At 41.0% G+C, this 12,170-nt stretch overlaps 1 protein-coding gene across 1 annotated transcript; it reads right to left on the bottom strand.

Annotated features, from left to right (window-relative positions):
- Positions 1 to 6,369: 6,369 nt before the first annotated feature.
- LOC103716021 (polygalacturonase-like) lies at positions 6,370 to 8,624 on the bottom strand. Its single transcript, XM_008803864.4, has 4 exons — positions 8,152 to 8,624; positions 7,403 to 7,692; positions 7,092 to 7,320; positions 6,370 to 6,907 (listed from the first exon to the last, which is right to left on the bottom strand). The coding sequence occupies exons 1-4, from the start codon at positions 8,569 to 8,571 to the stop codon at positions 6,689 to 6,691; spliced, it is 1,158 nt and encodes a 385-aa protein (XP_008802086.1). The 5' UTR covers positions 8,572 to 8,624; the 3' UTR covers positions 6,370 to 6,688.
- Between the last annotated feature and the right edge of the window lie 3,546 nt (positions 8,625 to 12,170).

Raw genomic sequence — 12,170 nt, forward strand, 5'->3', positions numbered from 1 at the left:
TGGTTTGCATGGAGGGTGCTGAAAGAGGCATGCTATAGTAAAGACTGTGTGGCCACACTTAAATTAGAGAGAAGTCAAAAAAAGAGCAATCGTCGTCTTTAAAATGATGCATGGCGTTTCTTGATTGACCATCGAAAAGGATACTGACTTATCATGAAATTAGTCAATGCTACTTGATGAATTGAGTTTCTGCAAATATTCTTCGACATGTAGTATGCTGACTAATACGATAGTGTAAGGTCATTGGAGTTTGATGGTCTACGAGGCTTGAACTTTACATTATAGTTGTTAATGCCCTCACTATATTAGCTTCTTTAGCATCAGTTTGAAAACTTATCAAATGTCCTTAAACACAGATGATGTAATACGGGTCAAGAGCATGAAGAGTGAGATTCTTAATTTTATATGAGCAAGTAGCTTCTGGCCATTAATTTGTTATCAGAGAGCAGATAGATTCTCCAATTAGCTATCTAGTATCTATGTAAAGCATCTTGAAGCAATGGATCGACCATGCTAAAGTTTCAATCAAGTTTCGATTTTGAGGAGGCTTCAAGAGGTTTTGAGCACAAAAGTACCAACATTAGCATTATAGATGGATCGGGATCTTATCTTTGGCGTGAAAGAAGGATTCACCTTCCTTCACATGAATCTATCATTGGATCCTCCACCGCACAGAACTCCAAACACTCCAAACTCCGGTATTCATTTGCCTGCACAGATCTCAAACTGACTACTAAATGATTTCAAAGCAACCTTTTGGGGATATTTCATGCATCCAAGCTTAGCTTAGAGTGATCTGCTTGTAGGAAGTTTGGATTGGAACGAGGCTTAGTAGGTACAAGGAAAGCTCTTCTAAACTTATGGTCCAATAATATTTTTAGTCTAGATAATATATAGCTTCACTTTCTAATGACATGGGTGGGTTTGAATTACAGAACAATCCATATGATTCTAAATAGGTAATTTTAGAATGCAGGTTTGGATTCAACTGATTTGGTGTTAGGGTGTAGAGTTTGCAAGGCAATTCAATACACAATACCACCACTATTGGTTAGTATTTGACAAATGAATTTTGGTGGGAGACTAGTTGCAACAACCCATGCAGGCACATGTTTAGTACTTTAGTCCCACATCAGTTTTTCCTGGATAGATCTCGTACACTTATATAAGGCCCAAGAATCCAAATAATACCTTATGGCTAGTCTTTTTAGAACCATATGATTGTTGCAAATAGTATTAGAGCGAGTATGGCCTACGGCCCATATGGACTATGAGACATTATAGCGCAGGCCTATTTGAGTTGACCACAAGCTTATCATGGTATTTATAATTGGATTTATTGTACCTGTGATTGGATTTGAATGGATATGGACTCTTAACCTAGCGAGGACGCTAGGACCTAAATGCGGAGAGTATATAAGGAGGAGCCCAAGTAATAATCATATGCATTGGATAGATCTTGAGTACTTATCTACGCCAAGGGTCTCCAAAGAACACTTTTTGGCTGGTTTTTTTTTTGTGAGGTACCGAGGTCCTAGGTTGTTACATATTAGTATTATTTTCTCATTTAAATTCTTACTGTTGTCCATCTCAATATCAATCAGATGGTTTCTAGTTCTAGGCCAAAAAACAACTTCAGAGTAGCAATCAATCTCTTAAAATTTTAGTTGAATGTGATCCTTTTTCAGATCATGTGTAAATCACATGCATGTAACTTAGAAAACAACCAAATTTAAAAAAAAAAAGAAAAAGGAACCTTACGAAGACAGACCCTGCAACAAGGCTCTTCACCCTATTCTCATGCACTGGATGCCGACTGCTTACATAACATGCTAACAAAAGAACAGGTGTCACTCAAGGTCTTGCTTCATTTTTATCAAGATGACTTGGAGAAATAAAAAAAAATTGTTGCTATCCAAATACTTTCTACTCTTCACATTAAGACCTTCTCCTAAAAAGAATTGCAAGCAACGTTTTTTCTGAAGTAACTGGGGCAGCAAGATTCTCCCCTACATAATGTTATTTTATACGAGTTGCAAGCACCGTGTTGATTGGATCATCCAATCATTCAAACACCATTGCGTTCCTTCTCAAATTAGTCAATATTTACTACATGATATACATCTTGTTATACAGCTATAATCACAAATAAATGTTAATTATTAAATACTCTTCTCACATGCTATCATCAACTCCCATGAACATGGAGTCTGCTGCTGGATTAGTTATATATGCAAATGATAACTCAGAAAAATCACTCAGCTGTCTTGCACCATCCAACCTCATATCATCCATCTTGGAGATGGATAGCTATTGCTCATCTCCCATATTTAAGATTATTCATTTGAGGGCAAAAGTTCCATCTTGCTCCCCATAAAACTAGACTTCAATCTGATTTTCTCAGTATTGGTGGTATGCAAGGGACTATATATATATATATATATATATATATATTGAGAATTGCAGCATTTTAAATTGAAGTATGTCTTAATTATATCAGCATTAGCATTAGAAATTTCATATCTTTCAAATTCTTATCTTATAGCCTCATTTGAATTGTCCAAAAATCATTTAATGCAGGTTAGCTGGCATATTTGTTGGTCAAAATAAAGTAGCATTCGATCTTCATCATAAGAAGTAAGGAATCTTATCAACTAATGCAAAATGCCACGTAACTCCCACTAACTGAGCTCCCAAGTCACAAGCCATGCATAGATCCAATACATTTGTGGATCCCTTTCCACTCCAACAAGTAAAGTAGGTTTGACCCAAATTAATTCTCACAGAATCTGGCAAACTTACTCTCCAACCAGCCTGCAGCCAGCCGGAGACAGTCCATCCCATCTACTGACTAATTGATGCAGGACAGCAAGGAAAAGGGGGGAGAAAGAGAGGAGGAGAGGAGAGAAAGGAAAAGGAAGGAGGAGAAAGCAGACGAGAAGAAAGGAGGAGGAAGAAGAAAGAAGGTTAATTTTTATTCATCATTCATCAAACCCTAAATATGATGGTGGACCCAAATATATAGGGTCACAAAATAACAAATAGGCTCCTGCAAAGAAAATAATCCAAAAAAATCCTAAAATGACAATATGCAAATAAACCCAATCAACATAACATAAACCTAACTAAAATAAATCAATCCAACATAAAATCAAACTGGCTGAACTGGCTGGACCCTTTGGTGACCGTAGACTCGATGAATGGCTAATCTGGCACTGGTGTCCGCACCAACTCTCCCCGGGTGGGAAGAAGTCGACCTTGACGAAAACGGCTCGGTGAAGCTCCGGTAGAACTCTAACAGGTCCAGGTCAATCGATGGTAGCTCCTCGCGCATGATCCAAGTCAAGTCAGACTCCGGTTGTCCGCGCCAACGAACCAAGAAATACTGAATACTTCTAGCACTGGAAAAAATAGTCTGCTCGTCTAATATGGCATCAATGAGTTCTTTTTGTGCTGGTGGGAGAGGCAAAGGAAGTGGGGATAGTATGGAACCAAAAATAGGAGAATCATCGGGCTCAAGAGATAGCTCAGTGAAAGGGTCATCAAGGATGGATGGTGGACCCTTGAAAGCAACCAGATCTTTAATATTAATAGTAGAATTGATAACAAAATCAGATGGAAGAACAATAATATAGGCAAATGCAAGTGCAAACTCTGAAATGCGAATGTATGGTGACATGGGTAGAAGGTTGATAGGCTTTCTAGCTTTATAACCATATACTACCTCAAAGGGACTCATGCCTATGGACTTGTTGGCCGAATTATGGGGATGAACTTCTTGGACAAATAGGATGGGCATCAAAGATTTGTGGAACACTTCCCACTCAAATTCAATAGGATGCAGGATGTGGAGACCCTTGGCGGTAAAGGATTGAGCTTAATCTTCTTGCCCTCGAACACGAAAGAACAAGAATTGGACCGACCAGCTAGAGATAGTTACATTAAGGTCGAACAACCATGGTCTCCCCAATACTAGGTGACCCACATCCATCGGGATCACGTCACACCAGATAGTGTTTTTATAAGAAAAAATTTGAATTGGTATGAGACACCGTTCTTTGATATGGATAGAAGACGTGTCAACCCAGGAGACCTTGTAAGGTTAGGTTTGAGGGATTGGAGTCAAATCTAAATGGAAAACAATGTTTGAAGATATTGCATTAATACAACTCCCGCTATCAATGATAACCTTACAGTCCTTATCTACGCACTTGATATAAGTATGGAAGATCGAAGTTCGCCTCCAGTCATCATGTTCTGTAGGTTGGGCGAGAGCACACCTTACTATATTCATAGCGGACTGATCGGATGCAGTCACAACTGGTGGAGGCATGGTGCAGATATATCCTAAATTGTCGGAACGTTCTTCCTGATCATCATTGACGTCTTGGATGTCATTTAAATTTGGCTCATAGATTTGTTCTTCCAATCCACCGGTATTACCCTTTTGTTCTTGTGCTTCAATGATAAGAGATATAGTCGCATATTGTGAGGCAACATCTCCAAAACTCTGGCACTTAAAACATTGAATTCTAGAACTAGATTTGGGTGCTTCACCAAGAATGCCCTTGCCCTTAGGGCATGGATCCAAGCGAAGGTCGGGATACGGAAAGGAGAGCACTGGCAGGTGGTCCTTGAGGGTCAAAACAACGAGCAAATATAGACCCGGATACCTGCTCATAATTCTGGACAAATGTGTAGGTCTGGTCGAGGGTGGATATTTCTCAAAGGACGAGTTCCTTCCTAAGCTCATCATTAAGACCTCGTCTAAACTGACTCAGAATCATTCGTTCATTTTCTTCCACATTACATCGCATCATAAATTCGTCAAACTGGGTAATGTAATCTGTAGCAGACCGATTACCTTGTCGCAAATTATTCCATCGGTCGAGGAGGTCATCCTGGTAGATTTGTTGAATCGGCCTGCTGGGCCGTGGCCCCAAAGGGAGGAGGAAGAGGTAGGCTACAGTGGGCTCTGCAGTGGCATTGCAGGCCTGTCGGCTTAGGCCTGTGATGAAAAAGTTGAGGCGTGCTGAAGCGGCAGTGCGGGCCTTTAGTCTTGGCCTGTGAGGATGAAATCAGGGCGGGAGATGGGCAGTGGGCCTGATGGAGGAGTCGGGCCCGTGAGAAAGAAAGAGGGAGAAGGGAAGGGCGACAAGAGGTGGGGTTTCGGTGTGATCGGAGTAGATGACAGATGGGGAGGGGGGGGATGCGGTGCTGGGGAAGGTGGAAGCAGTGACAGAGGCGGCGGATGGGCGGGGTGCGGCGGAGATTTGGGGGGATGGTGTGACGGGCTGGTGCGGAGGGGCCATGGGCTCCTGGAGCGAGAAGGCAGAGCGGCAAGCTTCGGCAGAGCTTTGCAGTGGAAAAGCTCGGACCAACGGTTGCGAGGGCGGTAAGACAAAGGCGACGCTGTGGTGGAGCGGCGACGACGGTCGCGGCAAGGACAGGCGGCGCTGCGGATGGCCGCGGTGAAAAAAAAGGTGAGCAGCGAAAGGGGAGGAGGATGGCGGAGCTCGGGCGGCAAGGCGGCGAGGCGGGCAGCAATGGCGGACGAAGGCGGTGGCGAGGGTGCTCACGGTGAGGAAGATGAACATGTACCTTTTTTTTTCTTTTTTTCTTTTTTTTTTTGCTTTTCTTTTGGTAAGCACGTGTGGTCACGTGCGCGCTTGTGCGTGTGACTCACATGCAAGTGAGCACACACAGTTCACGTGTGGTTCCTCTTTTTGTTTTTTGAAGCGGAGTCAGGCTAGCGGGTTAACGGGTTTTGGATCTTACCCATTAATGCAATACGTCTTCAATCTTCGATGGGTTCGTTGAGATGCGCCGGATTTCGCGGCTTCAGCTGCGGGGAAGGGCGCGGCGGACTCTGGTGGTGAACGGCGCTCCGGGGCGGAGGGCAGCGGTCACGACTTGGGGTCCGTGTCCTGCGGCGGTGGATGGAGGCCAGTCAGACACGGGGACTCAAGGGCGGCAGCTTCTGTGGAGATGCGGCGACCTACGGTGGCGAACTGGCGGTGCTATGCGGTGGGGGGAGGCAGCGGCGGGGACTGATGGTGGAGGTGGGCTCAAGTGCGACAATGGGTGGGAAGGGTCTAATGCAGGGTTTTTTTTTTTTTTTTTGAATCTCGGTTTGGAAGAAGAAGCCGGGAGGAGAAGATGCTCAACGCCTTCTTCGCGTGAAGTCAGCCCACGAGGAAACTAGGGCCTGATAAACTGGATCGGGGCTTTGGCAGCGGGGGCAAAGCCAGGGCTCTGATACCAAAGTTGATGCAGGACAGCAGGAAAAAGGGGGAGAAAGAGAGATGGGGAGGAGAGGAAGAAGAGAAGAGGAAGGAGGAGGAAGAAGAAGAAGAAGAGAAGGGAGGAGGAGGAAGAAGAAAGGAGGTTAATTTTCATTCATCGTTTATCAAACCCTAAACATGAGGATGGACCCAAATATATAGGGTCACAAAATAACAAATAGGCCCTTGCAAAGAAAACAATCTGAAAAGACCCTAAAATGACAATATGCAAATAAACCCAATCAACATAACATAAACCCAACTAAAATAAATCAATCCAAAATAAAATCAAACTGGCTGAACTGACTGGACCCTGTGGCGACCGTAGACTCGATAAATGTCTGATCTGGCACTGGTGTCCGCACTACTAATCTCTAGATCAAGTCCAGCAATTGATCCATGCATCAGAAGCAGCTCGGTGGGTCGATAAAACCAGCAGTAGTCCCCCTCACATTCTTACAGAAGGCCTGCGCCCTCTTTTTCCGATACCTGAGTTTTATGTCCTTCAAACCAATCTCGCTGCACGGGTTGCTCGGACTGCAGTCAAATCTCATGGCTACCGGCGTCGCCGACGATCCCCGGACGTTAGTGTATGACACCCCACTGATCTTGACCCCTGAGCCCTGCAAACATGTTCAAAACTTTTTTAGTTAGAACAGCTAGAGTTCGCAGCTAGCGGCTGTTTAGGACTTTCAAGGGACGGTTCGATCTTTTCTGGTTTGACTTGAGGTTTTTGTGTTCTAGTCTCCTGCATGATATCTATAAAAATTCAACAACTTACACTAGCCAGGGTTCTTTGTTCATTACCTGGACCGGGCAGTTATTGCCGCTGGGGCAATAGTTCTGGTCGATGATGATTGGATTCCGGACGTTCTGCATGACGGCATTTGCGAAGGTCACCCCTTTCACAAACCCTCTGTTGTTCTTCGCCCATGTCTTGATCCTTAGTCCATTATCAGTCCCAGTGAACACCACCGATGTCACTGTTATGTTTTGGACGCCGGCCTCATTAGCCGCATCCCCCAAGCTTCCAATGCTGCATTGCAGAGACGCACAATTCATTAGCAAATTTGGTGCCATTTGATCGCAGTTGTATCGGACCTCTCGGCGATCGTTACCTGATGCCATGTCCCGGGCCACATTTGACTCTATGGATCCTGACATTGGTAGTCCCAGTTTTCATGGAGATGCAGTCGTCGCCGGTCCCTATGGTGCTCCGCTCGACGGTGATGCCGCTCGACATCTGCAAATGGATGCCATCAGTATTGGGGCTGGCATCCGGGGCAGTGATCTTCACACCTCGGATTTTCACATTGCTGCTGCCGAAGATTGAAATGTGGTAGAATTTGCTATTAATCGAAGTTAGGCCGCTGATGAGCACGTTCTTCGACCGACTGAATGACAGAGACTGTGCAAACAAAACCCGCAGTCAGAACTCATTTCCACATCTAACATTTGCAAGTCTTCATCACTTTGTAATAATATGCAGTTAAAACATTTAATAATTAGAATATGAACTATGATTTACAGTAAAAAAAATTTTGTATTTACTCTTGGAGGGTGACTCTGCGTAACTTGACTGAATTGAAAGCTAGCTTTGTACTGATATGTAGTTAAAGGCTCTGAAAAATTTAATATGATCCATAGTTTACAGTGAAGTTTCTTCTGTAACTACTCTTGGAAGTCGCGCGACCTTAGGCAACTTGATTAAATTCAAAGCTTAAAGGCTCAAACTTTGCCTCTCAGATCAGTCTAATTGCTCTTATCCACTAAAACTATTACTTGCTATTGTCAGATCTTAAATGATAGCAAACTTGTGGCAGGTATATCAGAGTAGCTAGCTTAAAAGTTTCAGAGTTTCACTTACTGTGGCGCCAAATGGGCAGCTGCGGCCGGCCATCTTGCAGGCCCAGAGAGACTGCCCTCGCCCATCAAGCGTCCCACGATAGATCGACAGACCATCAACATACTTAAACCTAATCCAGTTCATGCTCGAACTGTAACCAGCAGGTGCAATGATGGTCCCATGAATTAAGAACTTGATCGCTTTGTTGTTGCACGGCCCCAGGAACTCGACCTGACTAAGGAAGAACCTGCCTCGCGGCACATAGATCGTCAGCGGTTTATTAGTTCGGCATGCAGCAGCCCATGCTCTCAGGAATGGCCTCGCTGAGTCAGTTCGGCCATCAGGTTTGGCACCGAGGTCTACAATGTTGAGGGCTGCCATGGCCATTGTGGAGGAGGAGAGGAAGAGCAGTGCGAGAAGAAAACTCATGGACTGTGCCATTACAATAAGAGGCTAGCTATAGAGAGAAAATCGCAAAGTATGTCGATGGAGAAGTTAGGGAGGTTTGGAGGTGTATTTATAGGGTTCTTATGAAAGCTTTAGGCATGTGTTTGAGTGGAGAGAGAGAGAGAAGTGCTGCCGCCCTTCAGTCTTATTGCATTGGATCCAGTGGGGCACCATAAATAAATGATTAGGTTGGTTTTTGGATCGCAGATTTCAATTTGAGTATGCTAAAGAATTCATTGTGGCCATGCATGGCCGTACGTTTTGGCATGGATTTGACTCCCATGCTCAACTAACCTCGAAATTCAGTATACATAAAAAAAATGCTTTAACAACATTTTTTTTCCCCCTCTTCGAGGGATGACGGAGAAAGTGAGATATCCAATTTTATTGAAACATGCTTCAGTAACTCAAAAATATCGCTCGAAAATTTTGATTGCTCCATCTGAATTGGCATTCATAAAGTATGCTATTTTAATGAAGCAAAATAATTGGTGCAAGATAGCTGAGAGACTTTTTTTAGTAACTTTCCGAGTTAATGTGATTCGTCTTATAATAATATTTGCCTCAATAAATTGTGGATATCGGGAAAAGTTCTTTAATATTATACTGATTTTTAAAGACATTAATTTTTGGTTAAGTTTTATAAACTATATACTAGTTCATTTCATAAGACTAATGAGATGAATGCTGAAAGAAAGAATGCCAAAGGAAAGAAAAAAAAGAATGTCGGAGCAGTTTTAAGTTCTCCATTAGCCAAGGCTTTAAAACCACCAATTGTTGAAATTTGGCCATTTTTCTTCTATCTTAATTATTGAATGGCTCTTCAACTATTCCAGAATTTGTTCATGGAATAGTGATTCACAAAGTAATCCCCCAAATAAGTTAGAAATTCAAGATATTATTTATGTGTGTGTATATATATACATACATATATATATATATATATATATATATATATATATATATATATATATATATATATATATATATATACATACATATATATATATATATATATATCTATATATATATATATATATATATATACATACATATATATATATACATACATATATATATATATATATATATACATACATATATATATATACATACATATATATATACATACATATATATATATATACATACATATATATATATATACATACATATATATATATATACATACATATATATATATACATACATATATATATATATATATATATATATATATATATACATACATACATACATATATATATATATATATATATATATATATATATATATATATATATATATATATATACATACATACATATATATATATATATATATATATATATATATATATGCGCGCGCGCCACTTAAGATTTTCTGAACTTCTTGCTGTCAAGAACTGTCAACTAATCAAACAACCATGTGAAACTAAGGACTTCCTCTACGCGTCCGTTTACATTGGTTCGAAGTCCAAAGTTAGGAACATTCAATTAATGCTAAGTTTGACACTCTAGTATCAATGCTTACTGAAATTAATGAGCAATATACAATTATCTTTTTCGTACACATTCGGTCCATACATCGATAAAATCAAGAGAAAAAAATTAGTTTTGGACGCATAGGCATGATTTGTGCACTACTTTTTTTTTATTTGATAATTTTTTACATCGACTAATGCTGAAAGTAAGGAGTGCCCATGTTGCTTTTATCTTTTCCTTAACAAATCCAGCATCAGATCCGATGTGTATGGGATTTAATGATAACAAATCATAAGAGCATTTAATGACTAACATGCACTCGGAGTGTCAGCCAGTGACCTGATCCATGTTATCATATCAGACTGATATATGCCCCCTCATATCGGAACTGTTGAAGAACGTACGTTGGTGTTCTTATCAAAGTTTTTTATTAACCTTTTTGGAGCGAAGTTTTATTAACATTGTTTTGCTTCTTGGATAACTGAAGGCTAAGACAGCGGAAGTTTAAATTACAAAAAAAAAAAAAAAAAAAGTTTGAGCTTACGTTCTTTATTATGCAGGACATATTCTTCTAAGTTTTAAGTTCAAAGTTGACTTGGAAAGATGGGTTTCCACCTTCGCTAATTTGTAGGTTAGATTTACATTTCCAATCAGTGATTGACCATCTTATAAATTTATCCTAGTCAAATATTTTAGTTATCATGCAGCACTAGTTGCAATATGTTTATGCACGTGTCCAAATGAAAAATATGAACCCCTTTTCAACGTAAGTGCATTATAGCCATAAATTAAGGTTCATGCTAAAGGTTCTGAGCCTTGGCCATTTTCCCGTGCGGATGCATGATTACTTTATTACTGCTAATTTGATTGTTTATTGTCCACCTATTCTATTGAAACAAGGTGTCTCGAAATTCAAAACGATTGCAGTTAAATTTCGGCTCAAGTTTGCTTGAAAAATTTTGTGCCGGCTAAATGAAGTGGACCCCTAGCATCTAAGAGTTGACTCCTGTGAAGTTTGAGTTGACCCCAGGGATGAGAAAGTCGACTCGCTACATGCCATAGTGAAAAATAGAGTTGCAAAGCTCTAAGACTGTAGGAGTCGACCTCACGCTTGGTCGAGTCGACTCCAGGTTTTCTGAAGTCGACTCGCTAAGTGCTGCAGAGAAAGACAGAGAGGTGTTTTTCGGATTGCTTACAGGAGTCTGATTCTAGCCCTGCGGGAGTCGACTCAAGGTCTGCTCGAGTCGACTCCAAGACTGAAAGAGTCGACTCTCTCAGAAAGACAGAGCGTGCCAGTTCTCGATGCCGATCCTTTGAGCTGACCCGAGAATTTTTGAGTCGACTCGAACTTATCAGAAGTCGACCTCTGAAAGTGAAGAGTCGACTCCTGATTACAGGATTGATTGAAACGGGTGGCAAGATGGGATTTTGACTTAGGGTTTCATAAGAAAGTCTTCTTATGTGTTGGAAACATATAAATAGGGGTCTTTTGTGAACCATATGGGTGGGTTTTTTTTTTACCTCTCTTGAAAATCTTAGATAGTTTTGATCTCTCTTGTAAGCCCTAGATGGTGGCCTCCGTGGACGTAACCCGTATTGGGGTGAACCACGTAAAATTGTTTTCTTTGTGATTGTTTGATTTATTTTCTACTACTTCTTCTTCTCGATTTGTCTTTCCGCAGTTTGGATCCAGCAAAGAAAATAGTACAATCAAAGGATGAGTGCTTTCATCTCCAACATATTCTTGCTTTGTAGCTATGCATTAGCAGTTAGGAGGATCTATTGAATACTTCCGCCACAAAAACAAAAACAAAAAAAAGAAATTATATATTACCATTGGAACCTCATAATGCAAACTGATTGAATCCTAAATTTCTAGCAATAGGCACTGCTTATACTCTAACAATATTTGATATTAAATTATTGGTGAGTAGAGCTAAGCCATGTATTTGTGGTTTGGTTTGCATCATATATTTGTACGCATATGTGGATCAATGGGCCGACTGCATTAAACAAATCATATGATGACTGCACCCACAAATGGCTTGGATAACGTCAAGGTTCAACGATAGATTTGGGAGGGAGAGATCCACCTACCGTATGTTTGAA

Source organism: Phoenix dactylifera, chromosome 14 (genome assembly GCF_009389715.1).
Source record: "Phoenix dactylifera cultivar Barhee BC4 chromosome 14, palm_55x_up_171113_PBpolish2nd_filt_p, whole genome shotgun sequence".
Classification (NCBI taxonomy): domain Eukaryota; kingdom Viridiplantae; phylum Streptophyta; class Magnoliopsida; order Arecales; family Arecaceae; genus Phoenix; species Phoenix dactylifera.